General features: G+C 40.4%; 1 protein-coding gene across 4 annotated transcripts in view; it reads left to right on the forward strand.

The window, feature by feature from the left end:
- Nucleotides 1-721: 721 nt before the first annotated feature.
- The window catches only part of spata6 (spermatogenesis associated 6), a 76,256-nt gene continuing 57,776 nt past the window's right edge, over nucleotides 722-19,201 (forward strand). Inside the window, exons 1-4 of one of the 4 annotated variants that reach the window (XM_059984264.1) lie at nucleotides 722-866; nucleotides 12,584-12,721; nucleotides 16,316-16,364; nucleotides 16,460-16,501. In XM_059984264.1, coding sequence (XP_059840247.1) covers nucleotides 12,641-12,721; nucleotides 16,316-16,364; nucleotides 16,460-16,501 — 172 coding nt within the window. In that variant the 5' untranslated portion in view covers nucleotides 722-866; nucleotides 12,584-12,640. Of the gene's footprint in view, nucleotides 867-8,053; nucleotides 8,234-12,583; nucleotides 12,722-16,315; nucleotides 16,365-16,459; nucleotides 16,502-19,201 lie in introns of those variants that run through there. The other 3 variants (XM_059984263.1, XM_059984265.1, XM_059984262.1) reach the window with 3 other exon arrangements.

Consider the following 19,201-nt stretch of genomic DNA (forward strand, 5'->3'; position numbering starts at 1 on the left):
ATGATCTCTTTTAAAAAATTCTAGAGAAGGGCCTTTCCCACTGAACATGTACTCAGCTGATAGGGGTTAAGAGCAATAATAGCTAGAGCAGCAGGCAACAATGGCTTGGGAGCTCTGGATAGAATAAATATTTAAGAAACTTTTATGGAATATTGTAATTTCATTATTATCAATATTTTCTGATTGTCAGGTGACAGTGAAAAGATAAATGGCTCTGGAATTAGAGAAACACAAACTGAAAATTGCTAAAAAGTATGTTGTTTGTACTTGGTTCATATAAGGTGGTGAATCTGTGAAATCTGTTGCTGTGGAGGCCAAGTCCTTATGTAGATTTAAGGCAGAGCTTGATCAATTGTTGACTGGTCAGGGCATGAAGGCAAATGGGGAGAAGGCAGGAGATTGGGGCTGAGAGGAAAATTGGATCAGCCATGGTGAAATGGCAGAGCAGATTTGATGGGCCAAATGGCCTAATTCTGCTTCTATATCTTATGGTCTTATATACTGAAGAGGCTGTTGTGATAATCGACTCTGAGGACAGAAAAAAATTTAGCAAGAGTGATGAAAGGAGAAAGTGATACTTGCCTTTCACAAGATTTGGATTTCTTTGGAGCTGTGGGGGCAGTATAGTTTATTGAGACCCTTGGATTTCACTGATTTATGTTTTTACACATGCATTACAAGCTAAAAAGAATGGTTCCTTGGATTCTTTTACAATTCAATTAGATGCAAATTGCATTTGTGGAAAGAAGGAAGCAGTTTATCAACGCAAAATAATACCACAGAAGGAAGACCCTTTTTTTCATGCCTTGGGTGAATAATACATATTGATGAAATCTTTATTGGCAAAATAAGACCATGGTAAACAGGTAAGTGACCACTGTGAAATCTATTTGGAGGCTTCATTTTGTGTGAAGCTGAAAATGGGATTAAAAAGAAACCTTATAGACCAAGTAATCTCCAAACATGTTGAAAAAGTGAAATAGGATAGGACTGAATTGGTATTTGGAATGTGAAGGTGAGTTGAGAGCAAGAGTTGGCTCTAAAAAATAAAGGTCTAGCCTATTTTTTCCTTATATGACAGACTTGCCTTCCTCAAACCCAGATACACGAATCATTGCTGCACTCTCTTTAGAGCTGGGGTTTCCAAACTGGGGCCCACGGACACATTGGTTAATGTTGGGGTCCATAAATGCTTGAGAACCCTTGCACTAGAGTTGCAGGAATGTTATTGTAAGGTATCCTAAGGGACACGATATATGAGTATTTGGATAGAGATAGGCCGAATAAGGATTGTCAGCATGACTTTGTGCATGGTAGGTCATGTCTAACCAATCTTACAGAGTTTTTTGAGGAAGTTACCAGGAAAGTGGATGAAGGCAAAGCAGAGGATGTTGTCCACATGGACCTTAGTAAGACATTTGACAAGGTCCTGCATGGGAGGTTGGTCAAGAAGGTACAGTTGCTCAGCATTCAAGATGAATCAGTAACTTGGTTAAGACTGGCTTTGTGGGAGAAGTCAGAGAGTGATAGTAGATGGTTGCTTCTCTGACTGGAGGCCTGTGACTAGTGGAGTGCCAGAGGGACTGATGCTGAATCCTTTGTTGTTCATCATCCTTATCAATGATCTGGATGGCTATGTGGTTAACTGGAGCAGCAAAATTAGGTTAAATTAGATTAGATTTAACTTTATTGTCATTGTGCCAAGTACAGACACAAAGCCAATGAAATACAGTTAGCATCTAACCAGGTGCAAAAGAGCAGTATTATTTACAAAATAACTGCGAATAAAAAGTAAGACAGACAGACATACTTTATTGATCCTGAGGGAAATTGGATTTCGTTACAGTCACACTAGCCAAGAATAGTGTAGAAATATAGCAATATAAAACCATAAATAATTAAATAATAATAAGTAAATTATTCCAAGTGGAAACAAGTCCAGTACTACTGCACACAAATATAAAAGTACTGAGACAGTACAATATGGGTGCAATATTGCTTAGCGTTGTGTTGTGAGGGAAGAAGCTCTTCCTGAGCCTGCTGGTGCAGGAGCGGAGGCTCTTGTAGCACTTACTGGATGGGAGGAGAGTAAAAAGTCCATGGTTAGGGTGAGATGCATCCTTGATAATGCTTTTCACCTTGCCCAGGCAGTGATTATGGTAGATGTTCTCAATGGTGGGCAATTGGGTGCCGATAATCCACTGGGCAATTTTCACCACCTGCTGGAGTGCTTTGCGGTCTGATACAGGACAACTGCAAAACCACACTGAAATGCAGTTGGTGAGTATGCTCTCAATGGTACTGCGGTCCGTCAGTATCCTGGGACAGAGGTGAGCTTTCTTGATGCTCCGCAGGAAATAAAGGCGCTGTTGCACCTTTTTGATCAGGGTGGAGTAGTTCAGGGACCAGGTGAGATCCTCGGAAATGAGAACACCAAGGAATTTGAATTTTGATACACTCTCCACTACAGCTCCGTTGATGTAGATGGGGGCATGAGTGTGTACGATAAATATGCGATGATACCAAGATTGGGGTTATACTGAGCAGCAAGGAAGGCTATTGTGGCTTGCAGAGGGATTTGCATCAGTTGGCAAAATGGGCTGAAAAATGGCAGATGGAACTTAATGCAGACAAGTGCGTGGTGCTGCACTTTGGTAGGACCAACCAGGAAAGGTCTTACACAGTGGACAGTGGGGACCTGAGGAGTGCGGTAGAACAAATGGATCTGGAAATATAGGTCTATAATTCACTGAAAGTGGCGTCACAGGTAGATAGAGTCATGAAGAAAGCTTTTGGCACATTGGCCTTTATAAATCAACATATTGAGTACAGGAGATGGGATGTTATGTTGAAGCTGTATAAGGCGTTGGTGAGGCCTAATTTGGAGTATCATGAGCAGTTTTCCTCACCTACCTACGGGAAAGATGTAAGTAAAGTTGAAAGAGTACAGAGAACATTTACAAGCATATTGCTGGGTCTGGAGGGGCTGAGTTATAAGGAAAGATTTGATAGTTTAGGACTTTATTCCTTAGAATGTAGAAGATTGAGAGGATATTTGATAGAGATATACAAAATTATGTTGGGGTATAGATAGAGTAAATGCAAGCAGGCTTTTCCACTGAGATAGGGTAGGCCTACAACCAGAGGTCGTGTATTAAGGGTGAAATATAAAAAGTTTAAGGACAACATGAAGAGAAGCTTCTTCACTCAGAGGGTTGTGGGAGTGTGAAATGAGCTGCCATTACAAACTCAATTTCAACATTTAATTAAATTTTGAATAGGTATATAGAAAGCAAGGGCTATGGGCTTGGTGCAAGTCAATGGGTTAGGCAGTTTAAATGTTTTCAGTATGGACTAGATGGGCCAAATGATCCATTTCTGTGCTGTACTTCTCTATGACTCCAGAGCAAGCACTTTTTTTTTTCAGGAAAAGCAAGCAACATTTTACCTAAATCTCTTGGTCTGGTTTTGTCAAGACTCTATATAATAGCAATTTAAAAAAAAACTATAGATGTTGGAAATCTGAAATAAAAAGAATGCTGGAAATAGTCAGTAGATCAGGCAACATTTTGCAGAAAGAGAGATGGAGTTTACACTTCAGGTTAGTGACCCCTTCTTCAAAATTATATCATTCAATATAACTACAGAGCTGTAACTGCTGTGTAAAGACAAATGTAATTTTTATTCAAATCCTCTTGCCATAAAGGCCAACATACCAATTTCATTCCTGATATCTGTTACATTTGTAATTTAGCTTTTAGTAACTTGGGTACAAGGACACCAAAGTCCTGTTGAACATTTCTCAATTTCTCAGCAATTAAAAAATGCTTAAAATTTCTGCTTATCCTACCATTTACAGGGAAGCTCTTTCAACTACAGTATTCCATTTGCCAAGTTGCTTCTCACTCATTCAGTTTGTCTATATCATCTTAAATCTCTTTGCATCCATTTGCATCTTGTGCCAAAGGCAAAATTGAAAATAATTATATTTAGTCATTTCAGCCAAATCATTGACATAGATTGTGACTAGTAACCTCTGATCCCTCTGGTATTCCACTATTCAGACTTTGCCCACCTATGAAGAACGTGAGAAAAACCCATGTTTCTATCACTTAATCAATTGTCATTCTGTGCTAGTATGTAATCTCCTGTTCAATAGGTTATACATTTCTTCAGCAACTTTCTAGCTAAAACTTAATTGAAAGCTTTCTGAGAGTCCTAATACATCATATCTTCTGGGGTCACCTCATCCACTCCATTAGCTAAGTCCTCAACGTATTCTAATACATTAGTCAAAACATAATCATTCTCATAAGCTCTACAGGCCATCCAAGGATTATGAGCAGGCTCCATTTTTACAGACATTCAGAATTTGATTTTTTGAAGGTGGAAATACACAAAAGAAAGGAGAGGAAATGATAGGGTGTATAATAGAGCAAAAATTAGTGGGAAGTTAGAGGATTGGGAAATTTTAAAAAACCGACAGAAGGCAACTAAAACAAAAGTCATAGAGAAGATGAAAGATGAAGGAAAGACAGGCAATAGTATAAAACAGGATGCCACAAGTTTTTCAGATGTATAAAGAGTAAAAGAGAGGTGAAAGTAAATATCAGACCACTGGAAAATTACACGAGAGGTAGTAAAGGGGGACAGAGAAATGGCAGATGAACTTAGCAAGCGTCAGTCTTCACTGTGGAAGATATTAGCACTATGCCAGAAATTCGAGAATGTCAAGTGACAGAAGTGAGTATATTTGCTGTTATCAAGAAGATGCTTGGCAATCTGAAAGGTCTGAAGGTAGATAAGTCACCTGGATCAGATAGACTACACCCCAGGGTATAGGGGTAGGTGAAAGGATTGTGGAGGCATTAGTAATGATCTTTCAAGAATGTTTGCAGAGGACTGGAAAATTGCAAATGTTACTCCACTCTTTAAGAAGGGAATAAGGCAGAAGAAAGGACATTATAGGCCAGTTAGCCTGTCTTCAATGGTTGGAAGATATTGGAGTCTATTATTATGAATGAGGTTCTGGGGTACTTGGAGGCACATGATAAAACAAGACAAAGTCAGCATGGTTTCCTTCAGGGGAGATCTTGCCTGAGAAATCTGTTGGAATTGTTTGATGAATTAACAGCCAGAAGTAGACAAAGGAGAGTCAGTGGATACTGTTTACTTGGATTTTCAGAAGGCCTTTAACAAGGTGCCACACATGACGCTGCTTAACAAGATTAGAGCTCATGGTATCTTGCAAGTAAGACACTGGCATGGATAAAAGTTTAGTTGCTGGCAGGAGGGAAAGACTGGGAATAAAGTAGGCCTTTTCTGGCTAGTTGCCGGTGACTAGTGGTGTTCTGCAGAGGTCAGTGTTGGGACTGCTTCTTTTCACTATGTTAATGATTTGGATGATGAAATTGGAGTCTTTGTGGCCAAGTTTGTGGGTGTGGATGTGGTCAAGGGGCAAGTAATTTCTAAACAGGGTAAATTTAAAAATCAGAGGTACAACGGGATTTGGGATTCCTTATGCAGGATTCCCTAAGGGTTTATTTGCATCTGGTAAGGAAGGCAAATGCAATGTTAGCATTCATTTCGAGAGGACCTGAAATATAAGAACAAGGATGTACTGTTAAGTCAAGTCAAGTCACTTTTTATTGTCATTTCGACCATAACTGCTGGTACAGTACACAGTAAAAACGAGACAATGTTTTCAGGACTATGATGTTACATGAAACAGTACAAAAACCAAACTGAACTATGTAAAAACAACATAGAAAAAAGCTACACTAGACTACAGACCTACCCAGGACTGCATCAAGTGCACAAAACAGTGCAGGCATTACAATAAATAATAGACAAGACAATAGCCACAGTAGAGGGCAATAAGCTGGTCTCAGTCCAGGCTCTGGGTATTAAGAGACTGATAGCTTGGGGGAAGAAACTGTTACATAGTTTGGTCATGAGAGCCTGAATGCTTCGGTGCCTTTTCCCAGATGGCAAGAGGGAGAAGAGTTTGTATGAGGGGTGTGTGGGGTTGCTTTGCAGATGCAGCGTGTAGTGTAAATGTTTGTAATGGTGGCAAGAGAGACCCCCATGGTCTTCTCAGCTGACTTCACTATCCACTGCAGGGTCTTGCGATCCGAGGTGGTGCAGTTTCTGAACCAGGAAGTGATGCAGCTGCTCAAGATGCTCTCAATACAACCTCTGTAGAATGTGATGAGGATGGAGGGTGGGGGGGGGGGGGGAGTGGGAAATGGACTTTCCTCAGCCTTTGCAGAAAGTAGAGATGCTGCTGGGCTTTCTTTGCTATGGAGCTGGTGTTGAAGGACCAGGTGAGATTCTCCACCAGGTGAACACTAAGAAATTTGGTGCTCTTAACGATCTCTACCAAGTAGTCGTCAATGTTCAGCGGGGTGTGGTCGTTCCGTGCCCTCCTGAAGTCAACAACCATCACTTTTGTTTTGTTCACATTCAGAGAAGGTTGTTGGCTCTGCACCAGTCCATTAGCCGCTGCACCTTCTCTCTGTAAGCTGACTCATCGTTCTTGCTGATGAGACCCACCACGGTCGTGTCTTCGGCGAACTTGATGATATGGTTCGAGCTGTGTGTTGCAGCACAGTCGTGGGTCAGCAGAGTGAACAGCAGTGGACTGAGCACGCAGCCCTGGGGGGCCCCTGTGTTCAGTATGATGGTGTTGGAGATGCTGCCTCCAATCCAGACTGACTGAAGTGTCCCAGTCAGGAAGTGAAGTGAAGGACGGTGAAGTTTTATAAGCATTAGCAGATCGCACGTGAAGTATTGTGAGCAAGTTTGGCCCCATATCTAAGAAATAGGGTGCTGGCATTGAAGACAGTCCGGAGGTGGTTCACAAGGATTATTCCAGGAATGAAAGCACTGACGTATGAGGAAAGTTTAATGGTTCGGGGACTGTTCTGTACCTGCTTAGAAGTTTGGATATTATTGAATATTGAATATTAATTGGATGTGGAGAGGATGTTTGCTATCGTGGGTGAGTCTAGGGCTAGAAGGCACAGCCTCAGAATAGAGAGCTGTCTATTTACAATAGAGATGAGGAGATATTCCTTTAGCTAGACAGTAGGGTATCTGTGGAATTCATGCTGGGATGGCTGTGGAGGCCAAGTCGTTGAATATATTTAAAGTGGGAGTTGATAGGTTCTTGATTAGTCAGGGTGTCAAAGGTTATGGGGAGAAGTCTGGTGAATGGGGTTGAAGGGAATAATAAAACTGCCATGATAGACTGGACCTTCACAATGCTGCATTGAATGATCTTGATAAGGGCCAATTAGCATGAAATTGTATTTATTCTCCCCTGCCTTTGACAATTAATTGAAATGAACCTTTGATTTGATACAGCATCAGTAAGGCTAACGGCTGGGTTCAATGGACCTGAAGCATCAGTGATGTTACATCACTTAATAGAGTATTATTGCACAAATTTCAATATGTGATTAGCAATTTCTAAAGTAACAGTTTTAAATGGACTCTTGTGGTTGAATAAGTAGACTGAGTCAATGGTGTGATTATTTGCGAAGAGTGAACAGGCTTTTTCCCTCAAACAGGTTCTTTCGGAGCTTGTTGCTATGTACGTGGTGTTAATAATTTGAAAGTAGGGGTTGTATCATTCTTTAAATATCTTGCTGTCACATTATTTAAGATTCCGGAGCTTTTTACTTCGCTGTTTGCCCTTCTGTCGGCGACTTAGTATGGTCCAAGTTCAAAGCCTACGCTGCTAACGTTCCCCACTCCTCCTCTGCATCCGTGCTGAGTTCGTCAATTGAATCAATTTTACCTTCCACCCTGTCTTCAAATTTATTTGGTGCAAAACCCTGATGACTCCCCATCCCACCAAACGTCGTCTGCTTTTTTTTTACTCCATGGGTGCTGCCTGACCTGCTGAGTTTCTCCGGCGTTTTGTGTGAGTTGCTGTTATATGGCTTAATTACTGCCATTTATTATAGTGACTGCAGGCAAATCTAACTTACACCGAGAGGTGCTTGTACAATCCCAGACGGCAGCGATCGTCACGGTAACGAGACGTCACTTCCTTTATGTGGCGTCACGCTGTGGCCAGACACCATGACAACGTGGTAACATTGCGATTCGATTGGTAGTTGTTTGCTCCACAACTTCCGGAGATTGCGATTTAACTAGTTTCTTAACAGAGGGAAAAATGCCGAAAAAAGTTCTGAAGTTAACAGTGCATCTGAAAATCCAGGCGGTGAGTGTGGACGCCGACTAGGCTGGCGGGGTATTTCATTCCTGGAAGGATGGGGGAGGGGTGGGCGAGGTCAAGGTTGGTTTGCCGTTTGGTTGACGTATTTCAGATCAATAGCATATGGAAAATGCTGTTTAGTTGGGATTCTGAGCTGTTAATCTAATTATGAGGCACTGTGGGGAGCGGGGAGTTTCTGAACCTGAGGACAGCAGTTAATACAGAAAACAGGCCGTTTTGCCCCAATATTAGTGTTTCACACCCCCCCCCCCACTTAACTGATCCAACATTTTGCCGCTCACCAATGGAACTAGATTTCTTAATTTTATTTGGAGACGTGATTAATTGAGGATACTTTTTAAGTATCCTTAAGGGAATAGTAGACATTCAGCAATATGCTTAAGAACAGAATCCCTCTACTACAGATATCATAGTATGACCACATAATGTATCAGTCACCTGGCCCTGACACACCCAGGAACCAAGGACGCGTTTCAGAAAGCTGTTTCTGGATTTCATTTCGGCATTTAACACTTTTTTTCCACATTTCTTGATGCGCAAACTCCTACTCTGATCTAAATACACCACTGCACAACTGGGTATTGGCTTTCCTAACCAACGGGCCTCAGGCAGTCGGGATACACAACCTTTCCTCCCTCCCCATCATCCACAACACAGGTGCACCCCCCCCCCCCCCCCCCCCGCCACCAGCTGAACCTGCTGCTGTACACTGTGCTCACGACCCAAACACCTAAGCAATCACATTGTCAAGTTCGCTGATGACACAACACTAACAATGATGAGGCAGCCTGTAGAGAGGAGGTGGAGGAGCTCAAGGTCTAATGCAGGGGTCAGCAACCTTTACCACTGAAAGAGCCACTTGGACCCGTTTCCCACAGAAAAGAAAACACTGGGAGCCGCAAAACCCGTTTGACATTTAAAATGAAATAACACTGCATACAACGTTTTGTTTTGCCTTTATGCTATGTATAAATAAACTATAATGTGTTGCATTTATGAAATTGATAAACTCCTGCAGAGAAAACAAAATTACATTTCTGCATGCAACAAAAACATTTTGAACTCCGAAAAAAAGACGTTGGGTTGAAGGTTACTTTTAAGTAAAATACTCAACGTCTATTTGAGTCCTTCTTGTATTTATGAAAAACGCCAAACTTAAATTTGCCGCCAGCAGCAAACCAAAAATAACGTCTGCCAGCTGTCAACCTGAAAAATAAAAGGACTATTTCACTGAACAATGAAAACATATGAATATACGTAAAATAATACGCAATTAAAATATTTATCATACTTCTTCAGGTTGACTCACACCTGACAATGAAGTCGTATTCAGTAGGGATGGATCGATGCTTAGGGGAGTGACCGGGAAGGATAATGTGTTTTTTTCCTCTCTGAACTCACAGAAGCGTTTCCCAAACGATGTTTGCATTGCGATGATTGCAGAATGTAAATACTCCGAATTTATCATGTCGTGACATTGTTTGAACTCTCTCAAATTGGGGAAGTGAGACAATGTGCCTTTCTGTAAATCTCTGGCAAGCAACGTCAACTTGCGCTCGAATGCAAAACATCCTCCAACATGTGCAGGGCTGTACGTCCTTACCCCGTTGAAGAGCTGTGTTCAGCGTGTTCAGGTGCGCTGTCATGTCTACCATGAAGTGTAGCTTTTCCAGCCACTCTGGCTGTTCCAGCTCAGGAAAGTTGAGCCCTTTGCTGCCCAGGAAAGTTTTCACTTCTTCCAGACGCGCGACAAAGCGTTTCAGCACCTCCCCTCTGGACAGCCAGCGATAAAAACACGTTGTAGCGGTTGCTACACGCAGTCAGTAAACTGCAGTCAAAGATAGCTTTATTCGAACTAAACAGCCTTGCTTTTAAGCCTCCCTCAACCCGCCCCCCATGGGCGCGGATGCTGCAAAAGACACGTACTCACAAACCCCCGTAGGCTATCTCCCTTAGCCTGAATGCTGGCTAATTGTGAGCCGGTTCGGATGTGTCAGGAAATGGGTCGCCACAACGTCTTATTTAGATTGTACAAGATCACCATAATCTTCAAATTTAGATTTACATTTCAAAAACTAACAAACTAACATAAAATACATTTTAATTAAATACTGACCATGTAGCGGTGTGCTACACGCAGCGCTAAAATTACGACACGGAGTCGGTAACTGCAGTCGAAGGAAAAAACTTTATTCGAAATCTTCAGCCTCACTTTTAAGCCTCCCTCAACCTGCCCCCCCCCCCCCCCCAATGGCGCAGAGGCTCCAAAGCTCTGTGCTCGCAAATCCCCGTAGGCTATCTTATTGTGAGTCAGTTCGGATGTGCCAGGAAAAGGGTCGCCACAACCAATTATTTCCCAAAGCAACAGGGAGCCGCAGCACAGACGTAAAAGAGCCACATGTGGCTCCGGAGCCGCGGGTTGCCGACCCCCGGTCTAATGCCAGGCATGTAACCGCTTCTGCACCATTCACACTCCTCTTCACATTGGTGATATAGCAGTAGAAACTGATTAAACTCCTCCTAGTGCACATCTCACACAACCTCTCATGGTCCCAAAACACACCCTCCACCATCAACAAAGTTCAGCAATGCCTCTACTTTCTGAGAAAGTGAAGAGAGCTGGACTATGCACATCAGCACTTGCATCTTTTTACAGATGCACAGTTGAGAGCTTCCTAGCACGCTGCATCACTGTATGGTATAGAAACTGTACTGCGGCAGGTTGAAGGGTTCTACAATGGGTAGAGAGAACTGCCCAGTGCATCACTAGCACCATCAAGGGCATATATACAGAAAGGTGCCAGAAAAAGGCCAGCAATATCGTGCAGGATCCTACCCACCCTACTGTTGGACTGTTTGTCCCACTCCCATCATGGAAGGAGCTATGATGCATCCACATCAGCACCAACAGACTCAAAACAGTTGCTTCCCTGAAGTCTTAAAGCCCACCACATCTACACAGACCCTCAGCACCACTCATCAGAAAATCCTGGATATATAACAGGATAGGGCACACATCTGTGAGAAGAAAAACCCTTCATCAGATCACCCATAGGATGATCCATATGTTTAATTCCATGTCTGTGAGTGGTCTGGCTGTTCGATTTTGTTTGCTTGATTGGCCTGTGCCCTATATGGGGCAGGCCCAACAAGATGAATTTTTTAAGGGGCATAATAGGTGCTGTATTTACCAGCTTTCACTGAGCTTGCATTATCACGTGTTTGAAAGGTGCAAGGCCAAATTAATGCTTCACAAGAACCATTCAGTTTAATTGTTTTGCATGGAGCACAATATTATTGTATTGAATGGAGCAATTTCTAATGCTGCAACGGATTAACCTCAGTATTGAGGAGGTAATGCTTAGAAGTCAGGAGATGGCAGTACTTATTTTGGAGAGTCATAGAGCACCACAGTACTATGTATTTGGAACTGAATCTACCAGTGCGGTCATGTGTCAGGAGTGTGAATAGCAGCGGCCTGGGCACGCAGCCTGGGGGGTGCTGGTGCGCAGTGTGATAAAGCCAGAGATCTTGCTGCCAACACAGATGTTTGAGGTCTCTCCGTCAAGATCCAGTTCCAGAGGGGGGTGTTGAGATCCAACAAGGACAGTTTACCTATCAGCTTCTGAGGAATGATCATATTGAACATTGAACTGAAGTGAATGATCAATATTCTGATGTAGGAGACACCATTCTCCAGTGGGCTAAGACTGAGTAGAGGGCAGAGGCTATTGCATTATCAGTGGACTGATTTGGGTGATATGCACACTGGTAGAGGTACAATGCAGTGGGAAGGCAGGATTTAATTCATTATTACAAATATGTTTTGTATCAGTTGAACAATTAAAAGGATTTATCCTTGCTTGTTTGATCTTAAACCTAGTTGGAGGATACATTTCAATTATTTCATTGATACCTGCAATATTCCAATCACAGCAACTAGTTTTCTTTATTTTCATTGAAAATCCAATAAATGTTTGTAAACTGCTTTCTATATTTAAGGATATTTTTATGTTAACATTTAGGAACTGCAAGGTTTGAACTATGAAGTATTCAATTTTTTTGTTTGTGAAAATGTACATTTATCAAGTTTAGTGTTTAATATGATCTTTCATCAGCATTATTAATTGCAATTTAAGTCATGAGCATAAAGACAGAATTGCCATAAAAAGAAGGGATGGAAAGTGAAAAAAGCTTTGCCAAAAGAATAATTTAAAGCATTAACATTGCAATATTGTCAAAATGAGTGATTTCAATTAATGTTGGTAAAGTTATTAGGGGTTATTAATCTATATTAATATTGTAATGCTATTCATTTGAAATAATTTATTATAGGTTACATGTCCTGGAGTATACCTATCGGAAAAGGATGATGTCTACGTCAGTGTTTGCATGTTAGGAAAATTCCAGAAAACCAAATTTCTCCCTTCTATCTTTCCATTGACCTTCAATGACAAAATGAAGTTTGAAAAGGTAAGTTCAAGCATTTTCTTTTGAAAGGAGCTGTTCTAAACATTGTAAATGAAAAAGGTGGAAAACCAGGAAATGGAAAAGAATGGTTCAGGAATAAATTTTCTGATGAAGGGCCTCCATTGAGACTATTAAATATTTTCACTTTCTGATATGTTAGTGTGACCTTGTGCAGTTCAATTGCTGTTTTTATTTTATTATATTCTGAACATCAAAGACTTCATTTTCTTTTGCAGCTTAGTTTTGTAACACTTAAATTTAATTGAACTTATAAAATAGTTTCTGTGTTTCAAAGTAATTAAGTTCTCATAAATAACTTCAGAACTTTATGCAATTTGATGTATGCAATTTCATGCTGCTTTGTGATGTGCTTGTACTTTACCTTTCTATGTTGTTACGCATGTATGCAGAAATAGGTGATGGAGGGTAATTGGGATGAGGCCCACAGGTAAAATTTATTCTTCATTATAAAACTTAATTTGTTTTCATTTTTGAATTTCTATTACTATCTACTTGCATTTACAACTGCATTACATTTCATCCCTTACAATTACATTTCAACCCTGTACTTGTAGTACAAGTTTCTTACCATATTATGTGGAACTTTAAATGTTAAGGATGCCACAATACTGTCACTACTGAGTATAGTGTCTCTAATGCTGCTCTACTCAGTAGATGCAATTGGCTGTCTTGCCTGTTTTTTAACCAATTCAGTTGAACACAAATTAGGTATTGATGTTCATCTTCGCAGTATATGTATTATGAGTATAACAACTTCAGATCTTTTCTAAAATAAGTATTTTTCATTTACGTACACTTGCTGTTTGCTGCATTTACTTTCTATGCCACTTCATTTCTGCAGCTGTATTACATTTAATTGTTAGGGTTTTGTGTTTATTAGGTAATAATCCTTGAGTTCTCTTGAGACTAGGTAGCACCATTACTTTTACAAACTGAATCTCTGAAACCATTTTTTCTAGGTGATATGTGTGTTTTAGTTCCTTCAGATGGTTCACAAAACTACCTTTTTCATTTTGTTTATTTCATCTTTTTCTTTCAAATGTGGTTCTGTTACTGTTGGAGCCTGTGATTTACATTTTGGTGGTGCATTTTTGGGCCAATTGAGCAGTCTCGTGCTTTGCTGTCTCCAAAGGAGTTCAGTGAAGTTTCAAACTCCTGGACACCGAAGGGCCAGGATGGGCGCAAGACCATGATTGACTATTTTTTTGCTGATCTCACCAATTAAAGCGTTGAGCAAGATTGAAACCGACAAGGATGAGAGTGGAAGGCAGGCAGGTGTTCAGCGCTGTCTATCTGCATGTGACTGGTTTTTCTCTCCCTCTTGCCCACTGCTTGTGGAGGAAGGTGCTGGACCTTGGGCAAGGTTTAATTTGCACAGTTTATTGATTGGACTCTAGTTCATCTTATGATGTATTTCTGGTTTCTTGTCACTCCTTTTTTTTTGGTTGCTATTTTGTTCATTTTTGATCAGGGTGGACTGGCGCTGTGGCCTGCAGATGGCAAGCAGTGTGATACTGGATTAAACTGAACTGAGCTGAAATGAATATGCCTGGACTCGTTCGATAACTTTGTGATTTGGTGTTTTCTACGTTGTGTTTTTCGCTCTTTTTTTGATGTTTGTGTGATTTGTTCTTTTGCGTGTTGGGGGTTTGATCTTTTTCTTTGAATGTGGTCCATGGTATTCTTTGTTTTGTGGCTGTCTGTGGGGAAGAGGAATCTCAGTATTGTATATTTCATACATACTTTGATAATAAATGTACTTTGAATCTTTGAGCATGGTGTAGATTTTGTAACATGTTTTAAAATATTTTAGTTTATACTGTTTTTATTTTCTGCTGGTATCAGGCAAATTCTTTTTGAAGCGCGTTGGTTAAATGATCCTAACATGGTGGAGCAATAGCCAATGTGGTGGGGCCTTATAATATCTAGCCTTTACTTCAATGATATGCAGAAGAAGACTTTTAAATCAGGAAATTCGGAGGAAGTGGCTGAGTCTAGTGCAGAAGTAGATAAAAATTGTGGGTTACAAGTGGGGTTGTATCCCCAGGTGAAACTTCGTACACTATATCCATTCTACCTTTCTAATTAACTGTAGTCACTACTGAGAATGACTTTCACATATCCTGATTACACCTACACCCATCTACTTGAACATCTTGCTGCTTTACATTACCAAATTTTGAAGAAACTTATCTTCTCTGGAGTTCTATTGCCTGTATTATTTCATATGACTATCAGCCAAAGACATGCTTGTATTCATTATTTTGCTCCCCTGGGTAACCACATCAAAAATAGTCTTTGTAATATGTAGGGCTAGTTTACTTGTCGGTCGAAAGCTGCTTTTGTATGCCAGTCATTGATTGGCCTGTTCACAGGATGCAGCAGCTCTTTTCCATTGATTGCCTTATGTGCCATGGCACCAGTGTCTGGTTTTGGACACCACAGGGTTATAACAGTAACATATGAGAGAGACTGGGTGGCTTTTCCTTTGTCTCCAGGGGCTCCTCTGGGAAAGTATGCTGCAGATATCACTAAGTATCCGTTGAATGTTTAGTTTTGTATCTGTGTAATAAAGCTAATAAAGTGTAATAAAGACTTAATAAAGTACCTGTTTGAGTTTGAAGTGCTATTGAATGTTTAGTGTTGTAGTTTCTGTAACTTCGGGTGGATGTTTTTCTGTTTGTAAATAAATGTTTAATGTGCTTATCTGTAATCAGTGTCTTCTGTCTCACTTACCAAACCCGTGAACCTGCTTCCTTATAACAGTCTTAAATTCAGTATGTATTACCTTGAGATAAACCTAGTAAATCTCTACAGGGATTCTGAACTACAGCTAAACTTTCTTGCCATATGTTCCTGCTTGCATCTTTTTCTCACTTGAATCAACTGTTCTATTCTCCTTCGCTCTACTCAACCATGGTTAAGTTGCTGTGGTCTAGAATTACCCCTGCAAACCAAAACAATCTGGCTCATCTCTTCCCACTTTTCAAAACATTTATTTTTAACCATTGACAAATCTGACCTTCTTCAAACCCACCTTTTCCTTCTTGGTAACTGGCTTGGAAATCTGCCTGTTCATTTTAGCAGATAGCATGTCATATCTTCAGTGCTTTGAAAATAGAATGAATGTTGGCTTCTTTAAAGAAAACAGACCTATACTAAATCTAATTTCGGGATATTCTATATTCATAGAAACCTAATAGAAGTTATTTTCCTGATGACATTATTTGTACGCTAAATAAATTTTAAAAATGGAGAGCTCTGACTTGAATTTTTAGTAGTTCAGTACATTCCACAAGTTAAATTAATTGCAAGATGTATTGCATGAATGCCACAGTTATTGATTCCAGCAGAAAATTGTTACTATTGACCATTTAAATATTCCCTTTTAATTTCAAATTAATATTGGTCCCGATTTGTATGGGTTTTCTAAAACATCCCCCTTTGGTGTTTCAAGGACAGCAATTACATTTTAATTATGTCTTTCCTGTTATGGGAAGATTATTTCCAAGTGATGAATTAGTGTGTTTGTTTTTGCAGTTAATCTCTTATTTTCTGTTTTTTTTTATAAAACAGAGCTTTCCAGAAGCTATGAATCCAGGGGATGTTGCAGACATGCTGGAAAGTAAGAATAATGCATTACATCTTTAACACCCATTTATCATTTAATTACTGCTGAAGTTCTCTTAGCTACTCTGATTCTCTCTTTTTCTTTCGTAGTAGACACAACAAAATTTGAATTGATACAACTGACTCCACCAGGTACTATGAAAATTTGCAAAAATATTAAAATGTGTATTTATCGGTTATTGTTTGCTCAATGTAAATATTTTCTGAAGATTGCTATCAGCAGTAGAGCGCGGCTGCCATTATACATGCATAGTGAGCAAGAGATTATCCTGAGATCCTGAGATTTCTCTCTTATAAATAAGCTGAGAAGGAAAAGTAATAGGAAAAGTACTTTGTAAGGTAATGCACAATGTGAGTAGAAATAGGCAAGCAGAAGTGGAAAAAGAGAAGTGCTTAGATATTAGATTTGTAAGCATGTTTTTACATGGAAATTGCACATAACAGGTATTATTCAGATGCTTTGAATTGTCTGAAGAATTGATGTTATATTTCAGATGAATTATGACAGGAAGTGTCAAGTCCTAGACACTGGCACTCCTGTCATGACTTACCTGAAATATAATACAAGTCCCTTATCACATTTTGTGCATTCCATATCAAAGAAAGTGGTTCAAGCTTCTTGTCTCTGTTACTCATTCACTGAGACTAATCAAGTACCTCATGGGGACATTTTTTTACTGACTCATGTACATTTATTTACAAATGTTGCCTTTTCTGCAGGTAGTCTTGAAGAAGATTGCAGAATCTGGGCAGTAATGTGTAGATGCAGCAATCTGTCACTTGTGATTGCAGTGGCATTGCAGGATCTAATTAGACTGCTGTATTGATTGGAGGGCTCCATTACCGAACACTGCCTTCCTTTGCTCAACCTTTCCCTTCTTGATTTTCCATCCTCCTTAACCTCGTTCCCCATAATTTCATGGCAGCCTTTGCAGCTTCAATGGAGAATAATCTTTATTAGTACTGACTCATTTCTCATCCAGCATTTCCCGTTTCTCATCCAGCATTGCACAATAAGATAGCAACCATGAGTCTAGGCAGTAGCTATCCATGAACTTATGAATACACCAGGACTTCTTAAGGTGCTTCTTCAAATGGGGGGAAACCATAATAGCAATTTATTACAGTAATGTTTATGGCCTATCTACCTGGCATCACAGATAGATAAGGTTATAAAGAGTTTTTGGCACATTGGCTTTTCATAAATCAGGGCACTGGGTAGTGGAGTTGGAATGTTGTATAAAGCACTGGTGAGATTGAATTTGAAATATTATGTTCAGTTTGATCACCTACCTACAGGAAAGGTATCAATGAGTTTTAAGAAGTGCATATAAAATTTCCATGGATTTTGCTGGGACTTGACCTAAGTTACAGGGAAAAGTTGAGTAGGTTAGGACTTTTTCCAGCATTCCAGTGAATACTGAGCGTAAATTTTAGAGGTATACAAAAATATGAGGGTATAGATAATGTGTTGGGTGAAACCAGAACTAGAGGTGAAAATTTAACTGTTTAAGGGGAATCTGAGGAGCAACTAATTTACTTAAAAGGTGCTGCAAATGTGGAATGAACTGTCAGTGTAACTAGTAGATGTGAGCTCAATTGAAACATTTAAGTGAAGTTTGGATAGGTACATTGATGAGAGAAATAGAGGGCTACGATCTTGGTGTAGATACAGTGCCTATAAAAAGTATTCATTCTCCTTGGAAGTTTTCATGTTTTATCGTTTTACAACATTGAATCACAGTCAATTTAATGTGGCTTTTTTTTGACACTCATCAACAGAAAAAGACTCTTTCATGTCAAAGTGAAATCTTTACAAGTGATCTAAATTCATTACAAATATAAAACACAAAATAATTGATTGCTTAAGTATTCACCCCCTTTAATATGCACACCAAATCATCACTGGTGTGGCCAATTGGGTTTAGAAGTCACGTAATTAGTTAACTAGGGATTGCCCTGTGCAATCAGCATGTTTCAATTAATTGTAGTAAAAATACACCTGTATCTGGAAGGTCCAAATGCTGGTGAGTCAGTATCCTGGCATAAACTACACCATGAAGACAAAAGAACACTCCAAGCAACTCTGCAAAATAGTTATTGAAAAGCACAAGTTAGGAGATGGATTCAAGAAAATTTTGGAGTCACTGAATATCCCTTAGTAAACACAAAGTGCACTGCAGATGCTGTGGTCAAACCAAGACGTACAAAAAAAACTGGATGAACTCAGCAGTTCGGGCAGCATCCGTTGAAAGAAGCAGTCAACGTTTCGGGTCGAAACCCTTCATCAGGACTGGAGAAGGAGGGGACAGGGGCCCTATAAAGAAGGTGGGGAGAGGGTGGAAAACCAATCAGAGGAAAGATCAAGGGGTGGGGGAGGGGGAAGCAGGGAGGGGATAGGCAAGAGAGGTGAAGAAGGAATCTAAGGGGAAAGCACTATGGCTAGTAGAAGAAGGCAGAGTCATGAGAGGTGATAGGCAGCTAGAAGAGGAGACAGAGTAGAGGTGGGATGGGGAAGGGAGAGGGAGGGTTACTGGAAGTTGGAGAATTCGATGTTCATACCAAGGGGTATACGAGACGGTATATAAGATGTTGTTCCTCCAACCGAAGTTTGGCCTCATCATGGCAGTAGAGGAGGCCATGTATGGACATATCCGAATGGGAATGGGAATGAGAAGGAGAGTTGAAGTGAGTGGCAACTGGGAGATCCTGTCTGTTGTGACGGACGGAGCGTAGGTGCTCGATGAAGCGGTCCCCCAATCTGCGTCAGGTCTCGCCGATGTAGAGGAGGCCACACCGGGAACACCGGTCCCTGTTGTGGTGACGGGAGGA

The sequence above is a fragment of the Hypanus sabinus genome, chromosome 11 (genome assembly GCF_030144855.1).
Source record: "Hypanus sabinus isolate sHypSab1 chromosome 11, sHypSab1.hap1, whole genome shotgun sequence".
In the NCBI taxonomy this organism is placed as follows: Eukaryota; Metazoa; Chordata; class Chondrichthyes; order Myliobatiformes; family Dasyatidae; genus Hypanus; species Hypanus sabinus.